The sequence below is a fragment of the Ovis aries genome, chromosome 2 (assembly GCF_016772045.2).
Source record: "Ovis aries strain OAR_USU_Benz2616 breed Rambouillet chromosome 2, ARS-UI_Ramb_v3.0, whole genome shotgun sequence".
NCBI classification, from domain to species: domain Eukaryota; kingdom Metazoa; phylum Chordata; class Mammalia; order Artiodactyla; family Bovidae; genus Ovis; species Ovis aries.
In genome coordinates, this window is record NC_056055.1 from 43886932 (window position 1) to 43911698 (window position 24767).

General features: G+C 52.0%; 1 protein-coding gene across 1 annotated transcript in view; it reads left to right on the top strand.

Annotated features, from left to right (window-relative positions):
• The window catches only part of GFRA2 (GDNF family receptor alpha 2), a 103581-nt gene that overhangs the window by 73664 nt on the left and 5150 nt on the right, over positions 1-24767 (top strand). The window contains exons 5-7 of the mRNA XM_015093118.4: positions 14192-14301; positions 14950-15090; positions 17014-17186. Of these exons, the coding sequence (XP_014948604.2) occupies positions 14192-14301; positions 14950-15090; positions 17014-17186 (424 nt within the window). The remainder of the gene's footprint in view (positions 1-14191; positions 14302-14949; positions 15091-17013; positions 17187-24767) is intronic.

Consider the following 24767-nt stretch of genomic DNA (forward strand, 5'->3'; position numbering starts at 1 on the left):
CACTCACCCAACCACTCATTCATCCATCCATCCCCCCAGCCATGCACCCCCCTCATTCATCCATCCATCCTCCCCACCCACTCATCCATCCATCCACTCATCCATCATCCATCCATTCTTTCCTCTCTTTCCACTTCCATCCAATAGCTATTGAGTCTCTATTCAGTGTCAAGCATTACTCCAGGCACTGAGGATTCAAACATGAATAAAGTGTTTGCTGTTCTGAAAGAATTCATAGTTTAATTTGAGAAACAGATACAAAAAAAAATACAAATTATGGTATGATTGGGGGTGCAAATGTAATAATTGGAGTTTGTTAAACAGGTTCAGAGTTGGGGCAAAGCCTTATGGAAGGTTTTCTGGAAGAGCCCCACCTCCTGACCTGGGTCTGGAAGGGTGAAATGGAAGAGGAGTTAAGGAGCATGTGGGTGGAGGAAGGCACTCCCAACAGGAAGAGACCATAGCATAAGGATCTGTGAACCATCATGGTTGGGGAACATGTGCCATTTGCTATCTCTGCGAGGGTTTGGACAAGGGAGAGGAAGAGGAGGAGAGGTGAATTGGAGAGGTCATCATGGTCCCAGTTATGGGTGGGAGTTAGGGTGGCAGATGCTGGGCTCTTGAATCCTAGGAAGTCCTCTCTCAGGGGTCATGAATGGGGCCATTGTCACCAGAGTCAGAGTAAGTCCCACAAAAAGCTGAGACCAGCAGGCTGGGCTCAGTTCTTGGTACTGTATGGGAACCTTAGTGACTCTTCCCAGAAACGACTAGAACTTTATTTCTGGATGAGGATGCTCACTGTGGGGTAACATGCCCGAGCTTGTACCCTTTGTGATTTGCAGAGCTGGGACTTGAACCCAGGTCATTTGGTGCCTGGCATTTTGCTTTTCATCACTGTGCCCCTCACACTGGTCTGCAGATTAGGCTGGATTTTCGTCTTTATGTTACATTTCAGGAACTATAGTTTGATGTCAGAACCTATCTGAGTCTCTGTAACAAACATGCCCTGGGATCATAGGGTTTGGATGGATGGCAAAGGTCGAGAAAAACTCTGTGAGGGTGGAAGGGAGGGGGAAATGCTGGAATTCATGAAGCTGGGGAGGGATCTGGGTCTTTTTAGTGGGAGATCTTCAGCTTAAAATTGGAAGGATGAAGGCTAAGAGTGTTCAGCTTAGCTCATACATGCCTGATAATCCGCTTCAGTCGTGTCTGACTCTTTGCGACCCTATGGACTGTTGCCTGCCAGGCTCCTCTGTCCATGGGATTCTCCAGGCAAGCATACTGGAGTGGATTGCCATGGCTTCTTCTGGGGGATCTTCCTGACCCAGGGATCAAACCCACATCTCCTGTGATTCTTTACCCACTGAGCCACCAGGGAAGCCCCAACTTAGCTCATGAGCCCTAACGTGTCAGGGTCTTAGGGGAGTAATCCCTGGGGTTAGGAAGATCACATGAGGGCCTGACCACTGGCCACTGGGACCTTGCCTGCTCCCTGGCCACTGCAGGATCGCCTGCTACCCCCTGACTTAATGGACTTGAGGGAGGTTAACCTGGAGCTTTTTGCTCTGGAGCAGGAGAGAGGATGGCCATAGGGAGGGAGAGAGGGAAGAAGCCAGCCTCCTACCACCAGCACGAACCATATCAGCATTCAGAGAAAGTAGAAAGAAACCTTTCAGCTGACTGGCTACCTAGCTCAAGGCTAACCACACTCTTAACACAATAATAAGTCAATCCTCACTGAATAATTAAATAGAGAGCCTTCATAAGTATTGACTTAATGTGACAGCAAGTCTATAGTGACTCAGGGTTTGCTTATGTAAACACAATCTCTTGTTCAGCTTACTTAGCAGTTCAATGAAATAGAACAGTCCTTCAATTAAAATCAAATGATGCATACGTTTAATTCTTTTCTCCTCTTACCAGGTAATAATAGGTTTGGAACACAGGTGAAGGGATTGTGGGGACGGGAACTGGATAAAAGGACATCTGCCTGTCCGTCTGTGAGAACAGGAAGGGCTGTGTCCAATGATGGTGTCTAGAGGAAGGATGTGGCCTTGGCTCCCATCTCTGGGCCCCGGGTGGGAGATCCACGTGGGCTCAGGTTAGCTTCTGCCCCATCCAGACTCTCTCTGCCTTCTCCTAAAGCAGGCTTCTGTTGGCCACTCTGGTTGGTGTGCTGGTCTTTTGATGGTGGCCTGGTTCTAACTGATCACTTCTAATCACGTGCGGTCCAGTGGCTCCAACCACAGATATCTCCAGGTCATTTTCTTTTCTTTCTTTTTTTTAAAAATATTTTTATTTATTTGGCTCTGCTGGGTCTAAGTTGCGGCACGCAGGATCTTTGATACTCTGTGCGACATGCAGGATCTTTAGCTGTGGCAGGAGACCTCTTAGTTGCGGCATATGGGATCAGGTTCCCAGACCAGAGTTTGAACCTGGGCCCCCTGCAATGGGGGCATGGAGTCTGAGCCACTGGACCACAAGGGAAGTCCCCTCCAGGTTATTTTCCTTTTTATTATTATTTACTTTTTGGCTGCGCTGGGTCTTCATTACTTCGCGCGGGACTTTCTCTAGTTGTTACGAGCAGGGGCTACAGTTTGTTACAACACATGGGCTTCTGGTTGTGGTGGCTTCTCTTGTTGCAGAGCATGGGCTCTGGGCATGAGGGCTCAGAAGTTGCAGTACACAAGCTTAGTTGCTTGGTGGAATCTTCTAACATATTCCCTGCATTGGCAGGTGGATTCTTATCCACTGCACCACTAGGGAAGTCCCTCTAGGTCATTTGCTATTGATGCCCTCATGGCTCACCTGGAGGAGAGAGAGGATCCTGCGTGAGTTTCAGAATCGATGGAAAAGGGGGGTGGCTGATTCCCTGAGATGACACCGGAAGAGAAATAAGCCTCCCTCTTTCTGTAGCTTCCAAATGAGGGGAGGGAACACTGGTTGAGAAAAGAGAAGGCCAGGTCAGGGTGGGGGCAGAGGGGTGGAGGGGAAGACCCACTGGCTTTGGAGCTAAGATTTGAAGCTAAGTGTTTTGGGCTTCCCCAGTGGCTCAGTGGTAAAGAATCTGCCTGCAATGCAGGAGACCCAGGTTCGATCACTGAGTCAGGAAGATCCCCTGGAGAAGGAAACGGCAACCCACTGCAGTATTCTTGCCTGGAGAATCCCATGGACAGAGGAGCCTGGTGGGCTACAGTCCGTGGGGTCACAAAGAGTGAGACACGACTGAGCAACTAAACAACAGCAGCAACTTCTGCCTTGGCTGCTGTGATATTAAGTGAGCTAATTAATCTCTTTCTGGCTCTATTTCCTTATCTGTAAAGCAGCGGTAATAATGCTAGCTTCAGGGTAAAGCTTGGTGATGTTAGTGGAAGCACTTTGTGTGACCGTATAAATGAAGGAGATGCTTGTTAATAGATCAGAGATATTTTGTTCCTTTGGCCTGAAGGGAGAGGATGGAGAAGCATCATGGGTGTGTGTGTGCATGCTAAGTCGCTTCAGTCGTATCTGACTCTTTTGCAACCCCATGGACTGTAGCCCACCAGGCTCCTCTGTCCGTGGGATTCTCCAGACAAGAATACTGGGGTAGGTAGCCATTGTCTTTTCCAGGAGATATTCCCAACCTGGGGACTGAATCCGTGTCTCTTGTGTCTCTTGCATTGGAAGATGTGTTCTTTACCACTAGCGCCACCTGGGAAGCCCATCCTGAGCATGAAAAGTAAAAGTGAAAGTGTTAATTGCTCAGTTGTGTCCAACTCTTTGCAACCCCATGGACTATAGCTGACCAGGCTCCTCCATCCATGGAATTCTCCAGGCAAGAATACTGGAGTGGGTTGCCATGCCCTCCTACAAGGGATCTTCCCAAACTTGGAGGTAAGTACTGTGATCCCTTCTCTTCTGCAGGTGAGGAAATGGAGGCCTAGAAGAGGTTTAATAACAGAGTCAAGGCTGCACAGCTAGCGAGTAGCTGAGCCAGGGTTAAGACCCAGCCAGCATGACATGATGCCATAAATGGGACTTCAGGGCTGGGCCTGTTTCTGTGTATAGGTGGGGTTCTCATAGAATTCAGGACTTCCTGGGGGAGGAGAGCAAATCCCGCTTTTGGCAGCAGCCTGCCCTGAGGTCTTAGTCACATCCAGAAAGGTTCAGTCTGCATTTTCCAGCCTGGTATCAGGCTCTTCTCCCACCTGCCAGCTCCTAGGACTCAGGGCTGCCCTGAAGTGAGAGGCCAGGACTCTGAGATGGCAGCTTTGCTCTCTCAGCCTCTTTCTCTTGCAATCGAGGGTCAGTTTCTGGTGCTTCTGGGACCAGTAACATTTTATTTAACCAAAGACTTTAAGAAATCATTGTTTATAATAACCCAGGATTCCTGAGGCCTCATTCAATTAAATGTAAAGAAATAATGACCATCTTAAACCAACTTTATTAAAAGAGCACATAATGAACAGTGGATTCTATTAGCATCTTCTGAAATTTGTTTCTGGATTGTGTCGGTTCTACCTTTTTATCCCTTAACATGATTTCATGTTTGAATTTTCATATATTGGTATAATCTACATGCTTGAGAGTCCCTTAGACAGCAGGGAGATCAAACCAGTCAATTCTAAAGGAAATCAACCCTGAATATTCATTGGAAGGACTGATGCTGAAGCTCCAGTACTTTGACCACCTGATGTAAAGAGCCGACTCATTGGGAAAGACTGTGATGCTGGGAAAGACTGAAGGCAAAAGGAGAAAGGGGCAGCAGAGGATGAGATGGTGATGGGTAGCATCACCGACTCAATGGATATGAATTTGAGCAAACTCTAGGAGATAGTGAAGGACAGAGGAGCCTGGTGTGCTGCAGTCCATGGGGTCACAGAGAGTCAGACATGACTTATCGACTGAACAGCAACGACAGCATCCTTGTCATTTTCAGTAGCGATGTGGCTTTCTGTGGCTTACCCATTGGAACCATTCCTCTCTAGTTAAGCTGAGTGAAGAATCCAAGGCCAGGTCTATCTTCCTTCATGAATAGTACCATCATCCATTTTCCAGGTTACTCGCACTGAAGTGTTCTTGTGATCCTGGCTGTCTCACATGGGTTAGATAGACCTTTTGTGGGTTTGGTTTTTGATATGTGTCCCTTTCAGTGTGTGCCTTTTGTGGTTGCTTTGAACTTGGGCAAAGAAGATCAGATAAAATCAGAGAGTGAAGCTAAGTAGTAGTCAGAAAATTTTCTGTTTTAAGTGACAAAAACCCAACTACCCTAAGAAAAATGGAAAAGTAATCTATTGGCTTTCAGTAAAATATAGAAGGGGCAAGAATGTATTCCAGGACTCAAGGGCAAATAGGTCTCCCTCTGTTTCTCCTTGTCTCTAGCTTTTGCTTCTCTTGGCAGGCTAGCTGCATGTTATCTTTATTATGACTGTGAGGCTAGATATGTGGTCCCAGTTTTTCTGGGCTCACATCCCTGGTGCCTTAATCATCAGGAAGAAAAGAAAGTTCTTCCTTGCTCTATAGGAAAACCTCAGGGCAGGGCTCTGCTTGGCCTAGCTTGTGTTGCTTCCTTATTCTAGATGGCCAGTGTGGCCAGGAAGAGAGACCTGTGTAGTAGGGGCAGCCTGGGTCACCTGTGCACCTGTAGCCCCAGAAGGTGGAGCACCATGGTTGACAGCCTGTAAGAACTACCTGGCCAGAGGAGGAATAGCTCTCCCTAAGGGGAGCGGCTATTCTAGGCAGAAAGAGTAAATATCCATGTATACTTAAAGAATAAGCAGGAGGGAAGGAAGCCAAGTGGATTCTTAATTTCACGAGATAAGTGGCAGCAGCCTCCGAGAGAAGGCAGGAAAGAACGGGGCTCAGGCTGTCCACAGTGAACCCCGGAGGTATCAGAAAGCAGGCCCATGGGGGAAATCCATTTCTCTCTGTCTCGGTGTCACGTAACATTGAGCCTGCTTAACCATGCCCTGCATCGCTGGAGGGAACCTCGGAAAGCCATTCCAGAAGCACTTGGGTCTGTTAAAGCCATTTCCTCTACGTTCCCCTAAATCAGCTCTGAAGCCCATCGTGAGTAATTTGTATTTCTTGGGAATCCTTTTTCCCCTCCATGAAATATTCAAGGGCCCTGCTCATTAGCACGCGGCAGCGCTGGTGGCTGCCCCCAGAAGCATCGTTAGCAGTGGTGGGTCATGGCTGCAAAGCTGCAGAAAGACCTCGTTCTCATTGGTAAGCACCTGGCCCTGCTGTGCTGGCTATAGGGTTTGTGACCATGTGACCTGCCTCTTGGAGTTGTTGTGTCTTTGCTGTGAAATATGTCTACTTCATGGGATTGTTCAGAAAGTCAAATGCGACACCCATGACTGGCACAGAGTGGAGGCCCTCAGTAAATATTAGCTTCCTGTCCTCCTCCTGTGATTCTAAGCTAGTAGAAACCCATTGGTTTCTGTGGCAGCAATGTAACAGGTCTAACCTGATAAATGGGACTTTGGCAAAGTTAACAAGATCTTCAGGTGGCTCAGAAGTTAAGAATCTACCTGCAATGCAGGAGACCCAGGTTTGATCCCTGGGTCAGGAAGATCCCCTGGAGAAGAGAATGGCTATCCACTCCAGTGTTCTTGCCTGGAGAATTCCATGGACAGAGGAGCCTGGCGGGCTATGATCCATGGGGTTGCAAAGAGTCGGACATGACTGAGTGAGTAACACTTTCACTTTCAGATGCTAAAGCTATGTATTGGCCAGCATTGGAATGCTTTGGGGTTCTGGGGTACAATTTACCATAGTATTATTCTAAGCCAGACAGATTGGAGAAAGCCTTTGTGCAAGAGAAGGTGTTTGCAACCTGGACTAAGGAAGAGATTTGTTCATAACAGGTACCTGTGCTTTCTTGACAGGTCAAAGCAAAGAATTGAGATATGTGTGTGTACTTAGTCATGTCCAACTCTTTTGTGACCCCATAGCCCGCCAGGCTCCTCTCTCCGTGGGGATTCTCCAGGCAAGAATACTGGACTTAGTTGCCATTTTCACCTCCAGGGGATCTTCCTGACCCAGGGACTGAACCCATGTCTTTTGCGTTACCTGCATTGGCAAGCAAGTTCTTTACCATTAACACCATTTGGGAAGTATACCCAAGTGTGACTGTTCTGTATAGGGATAGGTGTGTTTGTGTGAGTACAAACGTGCATACTTCTAGCCATTTAACTGTGAACCTTCCTGGGCTACAGCCTGAAGCATTACTTTTTTCCATTGACTGGGTGATAACGTGTGCATATTTAAAGCCGAGACCAGGGAGTGGGCCTGAAGGATCCATGCAAGCCCAGCTCTGAAGCCTGTACCATTTGTTGCATCCCTAAACTTTTCCTGCATTAGAGTCACCTGGAGGGCTGAGTAAAGTGCAGATTGCTGGCCCCTGCCTTTGGATTTCATATCTATTATATCTGGGGTGGGATCTGGAAAATTTGCATTTCTAACAAACTCCCACTTTTACACTTGGTGCTGTGGGTCTGTGGACTACGCTTTGAGAACTACTGAGCTATAGAAGTCCACCCTCTCCCGCTGGCCAGGTCTGGATGGTTTGGCTTGTCTGGGTTGACCATGGCATTTCCAGCTTTGCCTCTTTTTCCCTTTGCAGGAGCACATCAGATAGGGTTGCCAGATCTAATAAAGATACGGGCTACCCAGTTAAACTTGAATGCTGGAGAAACTGAAAAAAAAAAAAGAAAGAAAGAAAGAAAGAAACTGGTATAAGTATATCCCAGATATTGCGTGGAATGTACTTATACTAAAAAAAAATTATCGTTGATCTGAAATTCAAATTAATTGGACATCCTACATTTAATCTGGTGGCTATTTAATGAAATTGGGGGTCAAGTGTCTCTCTGCCTCTCCTGCTGCTTTCCTGTGGTTGAATAGGGTACAGCGGCTGATGAAACCAACCCAGAGGTCTGTGTATTTGAGATAGATCCACCTGCTGCCCTGAGTGCGTTTGGCAGTCTTCGCTCCATCTCACTGAGAGTGGACTTGGCTCCTGTTCACTGATGGTTCTTCTGCTGGCTCTCTGTTTTTTCCCTTTGTCTGTCTGTCTTCTCTTTCTCTCGTGCTTTCTCTTATGCCATCTATCCTGTGGGGCCTCTTCAAGGCAAACATCTGGGAAGCAGTAGGGCTGGTCGAGGAAAAGTCTGTTCCTGGAAGTGAGAACGGAGTCCATGAGACTGGGGAACTCAAACCATCTGTAGGGACAAGTGGCAGCTGGCCCAAGATCCCCAGCTAGCTCTCTGCGCGTGATGAAAGGATAACATTTGCCTTGGAGACTGTACCTACTGGGACTGGGCTGATTCACTTGTGGCTGGAGCTGAGAGTGTCACGGGCTTGGAGGAGATTGACGCCGCTGGTCTCTAATGCTGGTGGACGGAGCTGGCCGCTTGGACAGGGAGTGGGCTATGTGGGTCTGGCTGTGTCTTGAGGGACAGAGGGAAGCTGAACAAGCAAAGGCCTCCTGGAGACTTGGACACGGCGTCCTCCTAAATGGTCATTCTGGTTTGCCAAGGATGCTAAGGCTGAAGAAACAGAGTGACAGAAGGCCTAGGCACTGCCTTTCCCTCCACTGTTCCCCTCTGCTCCTCTCTCTACCCTCCCTGTGCTCTGAAGACAGCCATGGGGCTGCTGCCAAGGAAATAGGCCACAGCCTCGGAGGAGCGAGGTGGCCTTTCCTCGTTGGTCACCCTGGATCTGGCCAAGGGCCCCCTGCTGCTCCTGTGTCCTCAGCACAGCATGGACAGCGAAGTGGGGCAGGGAGGCGATTGTTCATCTGGGTCCAGCAGCGCGACTCTGGAGCCAGATGGAGAGATGGTGAGAGCTGTCATCTCTCCTTGATACACTCACCTTGTGCGGGGCTCAGACCCACCACAACAAGGCAAACAGGTATTTCTTCTACATCAAACACAGGAAAAGCTATTTCCTGTTTGCCAGTGGCAGGCACAGTGCTGGGGACAAGGTGTCTGGACAAGAGAAAAAAGGTAAGGATGGTGCCTCCTCTCTGTGCCCAGCTCTCTAACAGACCTGATGAGGGAGCTAGGCTGGCATGGCCCACCCTGTTGAATAACTGGGGATGCTGAGCCCAGAGATACGACAGGCCTGCTCAAAATCATGTGTCGGGCAAGCAGTGGACCATGCGCGGCCGTGTGACAGCTGTTCCTCCTCTCCCAGCAGCTGGATCTGTCGTCCCCTTCTCACTGAGCATCGGAACTCTTTCCTCTTCTGCGTCTTGGCTTCCCTCTTCACTGGATGACCCCCTCTCTCTGGATGACCTTGTCTGTCACTGTGGCATCAATTTCTCATTTTCACATGTTCCCGCTGTCTCTAGCCTGGGGTCTGGTGATATTTTGAGGGGCATCGTGGACGTAAGGCTGCCAAGCACCTCAGCTTTCCCATGTCAGTGGTTGGAGACCCACCCTTGCAGAAGGGAGGTGAGGCCCATGTGTAGGATGGGGAGGTTGCTCAGGTCTGCTGCAGCAGGCATCATGCTCCTCCAGGAACTGGGCTGGCCCTGACCTCTGTGGAGGCCTGGCCCCAGGTCTGGTGGGCACTCAGCCCTGACCCCATCGGCTGGGATGTCCTTTCTGACATTTCACTGACGTGTGCCATTCCCATCATTGGTCTGTCAGTCACATGGCGGGGCCTCAATATGTATTTGGAAATAAGAGTGGGTATCTACCACTCGTCCAAAGGCATTTGGAGGATATAGATGAAGAAGTCAGTAGAGTCTTCCACTCTGGGAATGTATGTTCCAGTTGGGGAGAGCAGACAGGGCCATATCAGTAAGTCTGTATGCAATTAAGTATGACATTGCCTTGTCCAGACTGGATATGTAGCTGGAGTACAGAGGTGGGAGAAGTCCACGTGGCTGGTGGGGCAGAAAGGGCTTCAGGTGCAGGACTGACAGTGAGCCCTTGAGGAGATGTAGGAGGGGGTTGGGCTCTCCATGTGATCAAATGGCATTAGTATGGACTTCTGTATTTTGGTTAAGAGATCCTGTTTTTAACTTCTCTTTGGTAGGGAGGAGATGGTAACTAGCATCTCTGCTTGTAATCTCAGCCCCACGCCCTGCAGGAGTTCAGCCGTGGCTTCCTGCTGCCCAGCTGCAGTGCTCCTTGTTGCTGGGCCTGACCACATCCCCTTGGCTCCTTCTAGAGGGGGACCTTTGGCCACAGCAAACAGTGAAGTCTTTGAAGGTGCTGTGTTAGTGTCCTGTGGCTGCCTTAACAGAGTGCCACAGACTGGGTGGCTTAAAACAGAAACTTGAAAAGATATGGGTCTGTCAAACAGGGTGGAGTGAGTCAGAAAAACAAATATGTATTAACAAATACCTGTGGGATCTAGAAAAAATGGTACAGGGGAAGCTGTTTGTGTAGGTTAGAATAGAGATGCCCATGTAGAGAATGGGCTTGTGGACATGGGGAGAGAGGGAGGGGGGGATGAATTGGGAGTTGTGGAATTGGCATAGATACACTACCACATGTAAAGAAGACAGTTAGTGGGAAGCTGCTGTGCAGCACAGAGAGCTCAGCTTGGTGCTCTGTGATGACCTAAAGGGGTGGGTAGGAGGAAGGTCCAGGAGGGAGGGGATATATGTACACATATGACTGATTCACGTTGTTGTACAGCAGAAACTAACACAACACTGTAAAGGAATTGTAATGCAATTGAAAAAACCCAGGAACTGATTTTTCACAGTTCTGGAGGCCAGAAGTCCAAAATCCAGGCGTTGGCAGGACTGTGCTCCCTGTGCGAGCTTGAAGGGAGAATCTGTTTGATGCCTTTCTCTCAGCTTCTGGTGTTGCCGGCACTCCTTGGCGTCCCTGGACTTGCAAGGGTGTGTGGATGTTTAGTAGCTTAGTCGTGTTTGGCTCTTTGCATCTCAATGGACTATATAGCCCACCAAGCTCCTCTCTCCATGGGTTTTCCCAGGGGAGAATACTGGAGTGGGTTGTCCTTTTCTCTGCCAGGGGATCTTCCTGACTCAAGGATCAAACCGGATCTCCAGCATTGACAGCCAGATTCTTCACCCCTAGCACCACCTGGGAAGCCCGGACTTGCAGGTGCATCAGTCCAAATGCTGCCTGGATCTTCACATACATTCTCACTGTGTGTCTGTGTCTCTTCTCTTCTGCTTATAAGGACACCAGACATTGGATTGAGGGCTCACCCTAATTCACTGTGACCTCATCTTGCTATATCTGCCAAAAGCTTATATCCGAATAAGATCAGGTTTACAGGCACCAGGGGTGAACATCTGGCTCCTCGTGTGTGTGTTAGTCTCTCAGCCGTGTCTGACTTGTTATGACCCCATGGACTGTAGCCTACCAGGCTTCTCTGTCCATGGGGATTCTCCAGGCAAGAATATTAGAGTGGGTTGCCATGCCTTCCTCCAGGAGATCTTCCCGACTCAGGGATCAAACTCAGGTCTCTCACATTGCAGGCAGATTCTTTACTATCTGAGCCACCAGGGAAGCCACGAGGCTCCTTGGCTGGGCAGAGATCACCTCTCATTGACCTTCATTCATTTGCTGGGCTCACGCAGCAGGATAGATGCCAATCTCACCATTCAAGACCAAGTCCTATTCTGCAGTGGTTGGGAGCTCGGTTGGAAGTGCTGTTTTTCCCTGTTTGGGGGACTGGGTGAGCAGATAGAGGGTGTGATTTATGGGCAGGAGGTAAGGTGGAGACAATGCAAATTTCCTTCTCTTTTCCTGCGGAGGACAAGATACTTTTGCAGAGGAGCGGGATGGGGGTGGGGGGCCTGCCAGAAGGGGCTGCCGTTGTTGTTGGAGTTCTGGGCTGGAGTTCTGGCTCCACTGCTCAGAAGCTCTGGGGTCCTGGGCAAGTTATTCAGCTCCTCTGAGGCTCAGCTTCTTCCTCTGTAAAGGGGGATGGGTCCTAACAACTGCTTGGGATATCTCAGAATTTTTGTGAGGACTTGGTCATAAAAAGTGGATGGGAATGGACCTCTGCTTAAGTCACGTTTTGATTGTGGTCAGTTATACACAACATAAAATTGGCCAGTTTCGCCATATTTGAGTGCACAGCTCAGTGGCATTGGGTGCACTCCCGTTGTTGTGCAGTCACACCACCATCCATCTCCAGAATGTTGTCATCTTCCCTGACTGTGAAAACAGTTTCTATTTATTGGAAAAATAAGGAAAATGAGTCCGCAAGAAGCAAGGACTCATCTGAGGTCTTGCAGTGAGTTAGGGGCGGAGCTGAAGCGAGACCCCGCCCCCTGGCTCTCAGCTTGGAACTCACCTTCCATCTCCTGCCCCTTGCTGTCTCTGCAGGCTGCAGGAGTTCAGGGACACATGAGGCTTCTTTGGGGTCAAATTGCTCTGGAGAGCTGCTGCTTCTTTCTCCTATACCCCTTTTCCTGGGACTGTGGTGCCTCCTGGCAAATCAGGATTTTCCCGTGGGAGGACCTAAGTGGATGCCTCCATTGAGGGTGTTCCTTTTAGGCTGTCCTGTTCTGGTCTCTCTCAAATTCTCATTTTTCTCTCTCTCTTCTCCTTCCTGATGTGGACAGAGTTCCAGTGAAGGAGCAGGGGAGCTGAATTGGGGGTGATCTTTGAGGTGGCTTTGTGAGAAACACTGCAGTGTGGACAGAGCATGGGCAGGGTGGCGGATGGTCCTTCCTGTGGCTGCTGTAGCATTCTTATACACTACAGCCTCAGTAGTAGGGAGGCAGGCAGTGGTCCCAGCCCAGGCTGATGGCAACAGCCCTGAGGCCGGGGCACCAGGGCAGGAGGAAGAAGGAATAGAAATACCTATGCAGGTTAGACTTGGGTGCCCTAGGCCTCCTGTGAACTCCACACAAGGTGCTAGGGGCTGGGGACAGGCAGGCTCAGACAGCGGCTGCCTTCCGGCAGCTCATGGTCATTCTGGGAACACAGAGCTGTGTGCAGGTGGGTACAAAGCAGTTTATCCATGCTGACAGAGAGGAGCAGGTGATGACAGGTTACGTCACCAGGGGAAGAAAATGCTGATTGTGCCTTGCAGGGTTGAGGAGCTAGTGGAGGGACGGCCCTGGAGGCTCTGCTCTGATTTGATGTAGAGAAGGGTCAGGAATGCCCGAGGGATGTTCCATCCCAGGGGGACTCTTTTTTTTTTTTTTTTTTTAAACTTCCCTGGGAGTTGGTCCCACTGACCCATAGAAGGATCCTGTGAGGTGGCTGAAAGTGTTAGTTGTTCAGTCGTGTCTGACTCTTAGAGACCCCACCAGGCTCCTCTGCCCATGGGATTCTCCAGGCATGAATACTGGAGTGGGCTGCCATTTCCTTCTCCAGGGGATCTTCCTGACCCAGGAATCAAACCTGGATATCCTGCATTACAGGCAGATGCTTTACTATCGGAGCCTCCACGGAAGCCCTGTGAGGTGGCTGGGCAGGGGTTATTTATTTATTTTTTTGTCTGCTTCGGATCTTCGTTGCATCGTGCAGATCCTGAGTTGTGGCGCATGAACTCTCTCTCCCTATGGCTCCTGGGCATAGTTGCTCCAAGGCATTGTAAGATCTTAGTGCCTGGGCCAGGGGTCAAACCCACATCCTCTGCATTACAAGGTGGACTCTTAACCACTGATCCCCCAGGGAGGTCCCTGGGCAGGGATTGTAGGGTGGCGGTAACAATGTGTTGAAGGACTTGGGAAAGGTCACCAAGAGTGTGACCAAGCAGGAAGCAGAGCCCGGCCTTCCTGTCTGAGCCCCAGACACTGTCAGCACACCCACCCGGGTTCTCTGTGTTCCTCCAAGTGAGAGACCTGTTCAGAAGGGGCTTTGCCTAAACTGGGTGACTGGAAGGAGGAGAAGGGGGCGACAGAGGACGAGATGGTTGGATGGCATCGCTGACTCCATGGACGTGAGTTTGAGCAAATTCTGGGAGATAGGCAAGGACTGGCTTCCCAGCGCTGCAGGCCACGGGGTCACAAAGAGCTGGACGCGACCGAGTGAGTGAGCAACAACAGAACTGGATGCTCGACTTCCAGGGAGTCCTGAACTCAGGGAGCTCCTAGCCTGAAACCCCCAAAACTTGTTTCCCCGCACCTTCCTCCTCTCTGTCCTTCCTGGCTTCCTCCTGCCCTGGGAGGCTCTGAAGGAGCTGCTGTGCCCTGGAGGAGATGGGAGGTCAGCCAGGTTAACCTGCTTTCTCCATGGTCTTCTCCTGACCCCAGGTCCCGGCTGGCGGACTTCCATGCCAACTGCCGTGCCTCCTACCAGACGCTCACCAGCTGCCCCACCGACAATTACCAGGCGTGTCTGGGCTCCTACGCTGGCATGATCGGTAAGCCACCCCAGCCTGGGATCTCAGTGGCTCCCGGCTGCCCCTGGCCCAGTTAGGGACTGAAGTCCAGTTCCTCCTCTGCCTGGTTTCAGATAAGAGCTGTGATGGGAGCTGGGGTTTTATCACAGGGGAGGAGCCCCAAGAATCTTAGGAAGCTTCCAAAATAAGAAGGGTGATGTTCATTGTGTGACATTCTAGGTTCCCCACTGAGCAGTTTACGTGGACTGTCTTATGTAAATCTCAAAACAGAGCTTTCTGAGTGGGGGTTAGGGCTCCACTTTACAGATGGGAAAACTGAGGCTTAGGGAAACTGAGTGACTTGCACATGTTCACCCCGCTGGTCATTGCTGGCCCTGGGATGTAAACCCGGGAGAGAGCCTTAGTCTCCCTGACTGTTGGTGTAGGAGAAAGCCAGGGCCTGTGCTCTGGGTGGGGGTTCCCGAGCATCCCCTCTGCTGCCCTCTATGCTGTGACCCCCCTGCCGACCCTTGTGGTTTGGATTGTGAACTGTGATGTATATGTGTTTAGGGGTCAGGTGGGGGGTGGGGTATGGGTCCCAAGCCTCCTCTATGATATGCCTGGGTTCTGGGGGCCAGGAGGGAAGCCTTACTGTTCGTCTCTCCTGGGCCTCCCTGTCTCCCTGCCCAGGGTTCGATATAACACCCAACTACGTGGACTCCAGCCCCACGGGCATCGTGGTGTCCCCCTGGTGCAGCTGTCGTGGGAGTGGAAACATGGAGGAAGAGTGTGAGAAGTTTCTGAAGGATTTCACAGAGAATCCATGCCTCCGTGAGTCCGCCCGCATCCGCCCCGTCAGGAGCCCTCCCGCCCCTCCCATCCTGGGGGCCCTGGAACTGTGCCGGGTCCTGCCCTCCGTCCCCCTGCAGTGGCTGGTGGTCCCTGTGGGGCTTCTCCAGTAGGGGGGTTGACTACGCAGACCACGGGTTTTGCACTCCTGGAGATGCTCCCCGGAGCTGTCCGGAGGCCCCTGGAGGCCTCAACCTTTGTCACATTAAGGCTGAAGGTCTCTAGTCTGTTATCGTGACGGTTTCACCAGGTTCCTTTGGGGACTGCCCTGTGATGAGGGTCTCAGCTTCTGTCACTTCTCCCTTTACGGATTGATTTCCCCTGGGAATTGGAGTCTTAAGTCATCAAACTCCTGCTAATCTGAAGGCCAGAGAGAGAAGTCAGCCACAAGCTCTGTCTGCCTGGTCTTTCTAGTCTGACACCCTCGACAACCCACCCACTGGAAGATCTCCTCCCCCTGTCCCTTCCTCTTTTCTTCCTTCTGTCCATCTGTCCATCCTGCCTTTCTGACAGCACTGGGAGTTTAGAGATGGAAGTCACAGAGCTTGTCATTGAGCAGCTCATCCTCTGAAGGGGGGCCACCATTAGAGCATCCTAGCCATCAGAGTACAGGGGGCGCTGTGCCAGGGTGGAGGTCTGCAGAGGGTTCTGCCGGAGCACAGGGTGGGGATGCCCAAGACATCCTGGAGGTAAGGGTCCCTGAAGGCTTCTTGGAAGCTGACCCACAGTGGGTGTTGCTGGGCACTGGTCAGCTGAAGTGGCAGCAAGGGCCCGCTGGTCTGCTCTAGGCAGAGGTGGGTTTTGGGAACCTGTGGACCACTTAGCCTTGCCTCAGAGCATGAGGGTGCCTGGGGTTACCTGGACAGGTGGAGAGAGTCCTCCTCATGGAGGGGGGCAGGCAGACTTGAAGGCGTTTGGATCTTAGGGTCCTGCAGGTGGCAGAGGTGGTATGTGGGTTGGTGAAGGGGTGTTGGCAGGTGGTGCTGTAGTCAGATCTGATTTCGGAAGGCTTGCTCTCTGCTTCTTGTGTGGAGGGGGTGAGGGTAGGGATATGGTTCTCACAGGTGACCCAAAACCGAGTCCACTAGAGGATGTAGCAGGTGCCCCGGGCGGAGGACGGTGCCCACTGATCCAGAGCAGTGTTGGGGGTGGGATGGGGAGGAGAGATGGGTGGAGCGACCTCTCAGGGGTCAGCTCGTGGCTGGCAAGAGGGTGGTTAGGGAAGTGTCCTGGGTGACTGAGGTTTCGGCCTTGGGTGACTTAATGGAGAAGAGACGGCAGACCTTCAGTACTGGAAACATGGGGGGACGCAGTGTCGCAGTGGAGGGAGTGGCGCCTGGTCAGGCGGTGGCCTGAGGAACTTGAGGTGCCTCTGGGGCTCGGAGGCGGAGCTTCCTGTAGGTCTTGTGTACATGGTTGGGTACTGGGGACACAGTTTTGTCCGAGAGGTCTCATTAGTTAGTCCTGAGTGAATCAGTGTAACTGACTGAGTGCGGGTGGGTGAGGCCACCTGGAGAGGGGGGCTGCATGGGGGCCTTTGGAATGCAGTGGGGGGCACGGCCTGCAGCACTGAATGCTGCAGAGAAGACAGCTCTGGCCCTGGGCACGGCCTGCTCCTCCCCTCCTGGCTCCGCATGCTCCCGCGTCTTCTCCTCTGTTCCTCTTCATTCCTTGTCCAGTACATCTCCTATTCCAGCTTCCCTTCTGCTCCTTTCTTCTCTGGGTATGAGACTTTGCTAGGTATCTGAAAGGGAGCTTCAGCCAAGTTAGTTCAGACAAGTTCCACCCTGCGCCCAGCTCCGGGGCATCACAGGGAACGGAGCTGTTGGGATACCTTCAGCTGAGGGGCAGAGTGACGGAGGGGCCGCTGATTTCTCTGTGTCTCCCTGCTCTCTTTCCCCACAGGGAATGCCATCCAGGCCTTTGGCAATGGTACAGATGTGAACCTGTCCCCTAAAAACCCCCCATTCCAGGCCACACAGGCCCCTCGGATAGACAAAACGCCTTCATTGCCAGATGACCTCAGTGATAGCACCAGCCTGGGGACCAGTGTCATCAGTACCTGCACATCTGTCCAGGTGAGGGGTCATAGCTCAGGCACTGGGGATACGGAGCTGGGGCAGCTGGAGGACTGAGAGAAGAATCTAGTGTCAGAGGCAGGGGGGGAGGTTACAGGCAGGGGACCAGCGGTGGGGCACACAACCTCCTCCCTTTGGGTCAGGACCCTAGAGGCAGAAAGAGCTGGTGGGAGTTAATTTTCCATGACTCATTCACTGGATATCACCTTGCAAGTATCAGACACCTGTTCTGACACAGGATTGTACTACATACCACAGGGGTGCCAGAAAAATGAGATGGTTAACATTCACTTGCCAATTACTGATGACCAGGTACTGTAGACTAGCTAGCAGACTCTACCTATTTCATTGAATTCTCACACAATGAGATGCTGGCATCCTTGTTTTACATACAGGAAGCTAGCCCAGGGGTGTTAGGCCACACCCTCAGGGTCACGCAGCTGGTTAGTGGTGGGATAAGATCTCAAACCTACCTCTGACTCCACAACCCATGATGTTCATTTGTTGATCCATCCGTCCGTCCATCCAATGCGCGTGACGCACACGTTTTGGTCGAGATCTTATGTGAGATGCTAAGGAGACATTGGTGAGTGAGGCTGACAGAGTCTTGTGTTTTGTGGTCCTTGGTGCTATTGTTGAGGGTCAGACAGTTCAGCAAGCACCAGACATGGGGTGTGGTCAGTGCCGCAAGAGGGGACCACGTGGATGGCACCGGGGAGCCCATCACAGGGCTCCCCACTCAGCCTTTGTCTCTGCTGAGCTTCCCTCGTGCCATCATACCATTCGCTATAGTAGATTCTTTGCCTAGGATGTTGATCTGATTGGAACACCCCCCCCCCACACACACACATACACTCTCTCATACACACTTATATATACTTGTGCACACATTCACACCCTAGAAGAAAGAGTTTAAAAGAGGATCTGGTGCAGAATATCAGGGGAAGCAGAGGAGGGAGGGGATAGCAAGGGCATGGATGGTGGGGCATAAGGGATGTTTCAGGCAGGAGCTGGGGCTGGAATTCCCAAGGAGGGGTGGGGTCTGGAGTCCAGTCAATAGGGCTCAGTGTGGGCATGGCTGTGGGGGCAGCAAGAACGAGCCTGGCTGTGTAGGGCAATGAAGATGCAGTCTGAGTGGGGTGGGCTGGTGGGATCACCAGTAGGCACGCTCTATGAAGTTTCATTCTTGCAAGATGAGTAAGAAGTCCTGGAGAGCTGGCTGCAGCCATGTGACTGTAGTTGACATGTTGTACTGTGTACTTGAAATTTGCCAAGACTTTAGATGTGTAGACCTTAGATGTGCTCAGCACACAAAAAGAAATCAAACAAACAAACATAAAAAGGTAACGGTAGAGGTGTGAAGTGATGGATGTGTTGATTGACTCATGGTGAATATTTCACAGTACTTATCTGTATTGGATTGTGCGCCTTAAATATATACAACATTTTTTGGCTATGCCTCGAGCCTTGTGAGATCTTAATTCCCTGACTAGGGATTGAACCTGGGCCTCCTGCAGTGGAAGTGCAGAGTTCTAACCGCAGGACCATCAGGGAATTTCCAAATACATGCAATTTTTGTTGGTCTATATAACCTCAGTAGCGCTTCCCTGGTGGCTCAGTGGTAAAGAATCTGCCTGCAATGCAGGAGCCTCAGGTTTGATCCCTGGGTTGGAAAGATCCCCTGGAGGAAGAAATGGCAACCCACTCCAGTATTCTTGCCTGGGAAATCCCATAGACAGAGGAGCCTGGTGGGCTGTAGTCCATGGGGTTGCAAAGAGTTGGACACGACTGCGTGACTAACACTAACACTAACCTCAGTACCACCAGAGATAAAGAGCAGCGGGCTTTCAGAGTCTTGAGATGAGACCTGAGCAGGGATGGGGCCCGGCAGAGGCATCCAGGCCCCTTGGGCATCCCCTGCTGGTGCCCATCCTGGTTGGGAAGCCCACTCCCTCTTCCCTTCCTTGTGGACACCTGACCTCCAAGTGCCCTCGGGCCTGCCCAGCGTGGCCCCTCCACGCCCTGCTCCCCTCCACTAGGCCACCCCTCCTGATTGGGGCTGTGGTGTGCACGTCACCCTTGGGCAGCTCCTAATTACACTGAACATGCTTCAGCGGCTGCCGGCGGGGTTCAGGGGCCGCTCCACAGACAGTCACCAGCTCAATTTCATGCTAGAGCAACGGGCAACTTGGCTGGTGGGGCTGTGCCACGTCAGGTGACCAGGCTCTGGTCTGGTCCCCAGGTCCCTCTGGGCACTGCCAGCCTTCCTCCCCTGCCCCTCGGGGCTGGCTAACCCAGGAGATGCCCACTCAGGGGGCCGTGGACCCTCCTTAGGCCTCTCAGAGAGTCGCCGCGGGCATGGAAAAGTCCAAAGCTGGGGTCCCGTGTCTGCCGCAGTCCTCTACACGCCTGGTGACTCCGACTCCATTTTCTACCCCTGTTTCCCTCCAGTGCTTTGCTGAACCATTGCCTGGTTTCTTTCAGCCCCAGCTTGGGGCTGCAGGCTCACTGTCTGGGGTCTGATCTTACACTCGGTTTGATTACAGGGCGGTTAATGTATGATCTCTATGGAAGACGATGTGTATGAGGAACCTTACCTATATGTTAGGTGTTTTGAATCCCAGGGTGGGGGGAGCTGTCTGGCTGGGGGATCCTCCAGGCCTGTCCCCTGTAGACCCCCTTAGGTCTATTGACTAAGTCACTCTGGGCAGGACAGCACGGGGGGCCTTCCTAGGAGAGGGACCCATCCATCACCATCCCTACACCCCCATTTCTTCTCTCAGAAACAGAAAGGGAAGTGCTTTTGTCTTTGTTTTTAAAGTTTTTGGCATGTGGGATCTTAGTTGCCCTACCAAGGACTGAACTCACCCACTGCAGTGAAAGTGTGGAGTCTTAACCGCTGGCTGCCAGGGAGTCCCTCTGATTCTGCCCTAGTCTTTTAGAGACTACGGCTACTGCTGCTGGAAGTGCCGCGGGAATAAGGCTGCATCTCTGCCCTCGGCTTGGCTGGAGGCTGGTGTGGGTGGCCTGTCCTTCCTCAGCTCTGCCAGCTTGGAGGGGCCCTGTGGTGGCCCTTGGGAATGACCGCAACCCATGGCGACAAAAGGGAGTCTCTGAGGGCAGAGATGGGGAGCTGAGCCGGGGAGGGAGGGGGAGGAAAGCTGTGCATCCCAGACACCCTTGGAGAGAGAGGCGAGGTTATTTAACTGTCCTCCTCCTCCTCCACAGGTGGATCCTGGGGGAAGCCTTAGGGACCCTCTTCACTGACTCAGACATGGCAGCCAGCTGGTGACCCTGCATGAGTGATTGGATGTCAGGGGTGAAGCGCTCTCAGGGCTGCTTCCCAAACCTCAAAGGGTGGAAGCCCAGTGAGGACGGTGGCTTGTCCCAGCCTCTGCCTTCCGGACAGTTTTCTCTGCCTGCATTGTGCTGTTACCTTCTCTGTATCTGCTCCCCCAGAGGACTTTCCCACAGTGGGGGCGGGGTCTGGTGACAGAGGAACTCTTGTCCCCACGGAGGGCAGCTGAGCAGAAATGTGGGGGGTCTTGGTACCAGAGAGGAGCCGGCAGCCGGGCAGACCCCGAGCTGGCCCTCTGTCTGGGGTCCTTGATGCTGTCTAGAGGCTGGCTCTTGTATGTTTCTACTCCTGGCTGTGGTCCCCTCTCTGGGTGGCTCTGCCGGCCTGGTGCTTTCTGGAGCTTGGAGAGAGTGCAGCAGGATCTGCAGAATGGTATCTCCTTCTGTCCCTGTTCTCTATCTCTCTCACACACACATCCCCAGTGTGAATTCCATCTCTTCTACCCAATGGTCCCTAGAGTGGAGAATCCATAGGAGGCTGTTCTACCTTGTACCCTCATCCAGGGTCCTTTGTTTCTGAAGCCCATGGTGCACCCCCTGGGGTAGGCCCCAGGTCCAGGCTGAGCAAGATGCTGGCCCTTGAACTTGTCAGTCCCTCTGAGTAGAGGGTGTCTCCCTCCCCTCTCTTCAGCTCTCTGCCTTTGAATCCTCCTTGGATGCTGTCCCTTGGGTGGCCTCCTGACTGAACTCTGGCCAAGCTGCCTTCTCCTTGCTTAGGGCTCCTGTTCGAGACCCTCTGGCCCCCATCAGGATGTGTTCTGCTCCCCCAACCAGACGAGCATCCCTGGAGGACAGGAGCTGCATGGCCCCTTTTGTTGTTGTTGTTGAGTCACTAAGTCGTGTCCAGCTCTGCGACCCCGGGGACTGCAGCTCGCCAGGCCTCCCTGTCCTTCACCATCTCCCGGAGCTTGCTCAAACTCATGTCCATTGAATTGGTGATGCCATCCAACAATCTCATCCTCTGTCACCCTCCTTCTCTTCCTGCCCTCAATCTTTCCCAGCATCAGTCTTTTCCAGTAAGTCAGCTCTTCATACCAGGTAGCCAAAGTATTGGAGCTTCAGCTTCTGCATCAGTCCTTTGAATGAATATTCAGGGTTGGTTTCCTTTAGGATTGACTGGTTTCATCTCCTTGCTGTCCAAGGGACTCTCAAGAGTCTTCTCCAACACCACGGTTTGAAAGCATCAATTCTTCGATGCTCAGTCTTCTTTATGATCCAACTCTCACATCCACAAATGACTACTGGAAAAATCGCCCCCTTGGTAGCCCTTATAACCAAGTGCCTAGCACCTGGCATCAAGTGGATGCCCCACACAGGCTGACAAGAAGAGCCCAGGGTCCTGGTCATTGGGTTTATGGGGACTTGCTGCTCTCTGTTCTAGAAAATGGTCTGTTTCGTTGCAGGCAGCTCTGTTCAGCTTCGCTCCCTCTCATTGATGCCTTCTGTGTGCCATGAGGTATGAAGGTGAAGTCTTTCTGTCAAGGAAGCAGGAGGATTGGGTAGAAGGCTGTCCTGTCATGTGATGGAGCTGCACCAGGGTGGCACAGTGTGGGCGGGGCACACTGGCAGTGGGTTCCCACTTTGCCTGGACTTGGTTTGTTTCTAGTATCCTTGGCATTCCCTGTGGGTGGCTCTGGGCCAGTTTGCAGGGCCCCATCAGGTCACCTGGAGTCTCATCTTCCCCAGGGCTGCAGGACCTTAGTAACGGAATTTCTCCTTTGCATTCCTTGTCTCTATTAGCCAGTTTCTGCTCTCACTCTTGCTACTGCTCGTGAAATTTGGGGGAATTAAAAATGAGTTTGATGGGCTTGCCAAGAGTCCCACCTCCATCTCCCCCTCCTCCTCCCTATTCTCTGGATGGGTCTCTTACTGGGCACACAGGCCTATGGCCATGGGCCATAGGCCCATGAGCATGGCCCCAGAGGCCCATGAGCATGGCCCCAGAGGCCCATCAGTGCCTATTATGTATATATTTCTCCCATCCAAGTACTAACCAGGCCCAACCCTGCTTAGCTTCTGAGATCAGACAAGATCAGGCACATTCAGGATGGTATGGCTGTAGAAAGTATATTTCTTATTTACAGACTCGGCCCAATTCAAAGCTTTGAGAGGCTAATGTATTTCTTCTTTTCATCTCTTTCTTGTAGTCACTCATTTATTGAACATAAATTCACTGCATGTCACTCTGTTGCAGACACTGAGGCTGACCAGCATGTGAGGCCTGTGCCTTGGTCCTCATACTGGTGGGAGGGTCAGAATGCATGCTGGCTCAGAGAATTATGGGGCAGGAAGTGATGGGCACACCAAGGGACAGATAAGGTGTTATGGGATCCAGAAGAGGAAGCTGCTTTGGAAGCACAGGATTCATGGAGCAGGCGGACCTTGCTCCTGGGCCAGGAGGAATAGGGAGAATTGATGGATGACGTAGGGATGCAGACACATGGAATGGGGAGGAGTGGGAGAGGAGGGAGCCAAGGCAGGGAGTCAGGACAGTGCAGAGCAGCTGAGGAGGGGCTCTGCTGCCGAATCTGGCCTGCTGCCTGCTTGGATAAATCAGGTTTTACAGAACACGGCCCCACCCAGTTGTCACATATGGTCCATGTGCTGTAGGCAGAGCAAATGTAGGTGGGATGGACGTGATGGCCAGCAGAGCCTAAAATCGTAATTCTTTGACCCTTTGTAGAAACATCTCCCCCTGATCTTTGAAAGTGAAAGTGAAAGTCGCTCAGTCATGTCTGACTTTTTGCAACCCCATGGACTATATGATCCATGGAATTCTCCAGGTCAGAATACTAGAGTGGGTAGCCTTTCCCTTCTCCAGGGGATCTTCCCAACCTAGGGATCGAACCCAGGTCTCCTGCATTGCAGGCAGATTCTTTACCAACTGAGCTATCAGGGAAGCCCCCTGACCTAAAGGAACACAGATCATGAGTTTGTGAGAACACAGAGTTCTGATATGGGAAGGAGGGGATGGCAAGTCAAACCTGATTTGCAGGATGAAGTGGTGACTGTGAACAGGTTGCTGAAAGCTTTTGAACTGGGATGTCGTGATGCGAAGTGCGATTTGAGAAGATAATCTGACAGCAGGTGGAGATTGATTGTCAGGCGAAGGAGACTGGGGAACTGTTAGCAGATCTTTGCGATAGTCAGTGACAGTCGATAGTCATCAGTAAGAAAGGAGGGCTTGCATTAGGGAGGTGGCGGGGAGGGGAGGATGAGGAGTTCCTGGGCATGTGTAGGGGGAGGCACTGAGGCCAGGGGCACTGAGATTGGAGGCAGCGGTTGTGGTGGGGAGGGTGGAGACAGGAACAGAAGCAGGAGACATGATCGGCCAGTTCCAGCCAGAAGTTTTCTCTTAGAGGTGGTGGTGGTGGTGGTGTTAACTGCTCAGATCCCATGGACTGTAGCCTGCCAGGCTCCTCTGTCCATGGAATTCTCTAGGCAAGAACACTGGGGTGGGTAGCCATGCCCTCCTCCGGGGGATCTTCCTGACCCAGGAATCAAACCCCGGTCTCCTGCAGTGCAGGTGGATTCTTTGCCATCTGAGCCACCAGGGAAGCCCTTCCCATAGAGACAACACTATATTTGGTCCCTGGCACCTGGGCTGGACCCACAAGGCCCTGGGACTGCCAGATGCGGCTTTGGGAGTATGGACAGAGGTGGCCAGAAAGATGAGGAAGGTGATAATTTCCTTCCAACTTCCTGGGCAAAGGGCTTCTGTGGGAGAAATTTCTAGAAGGATGAATCTTATCTCTGCTGCCATCCTCCTCCCTCCCTGTTGCTAAGATAATCGGCTGAGATGGACATCAAAGGTGGCCTTGGTGGGGTGTGGCCTCAGAGGACAGCCTGCAGCATGGTGGGGTGTGGGTGGGGAGGACACAGCCTCTCCCCTCCGCACCCCCCCCCAGGGCCCCCCCCCCCGCCCCCGCCTTAGCTGAACTGGTATGGAGTTGACTGTGTGGGTGTTTATTTCTCTCATCAGGATGTGAACAGGGCTGTGACTCATTCATCTTTGGAACCTCCTGTGGGGAGCAGTGGGAGAGTTAATGATGAGGGAGGTGGTGAATTTGAGCCTAAGCCTTGTCCATTGGGTAGTGGAGCCCCTAGCTCTACACCTCCTCCATCCGCCACTGGCAGAAAAGGTCGGCTGACCAGCAAAACACCTGCACTGTCCTGTGTGCCTCGGACTGACGTCTTGGGCTTGCCCTGGGCGGGGTGGGGGGG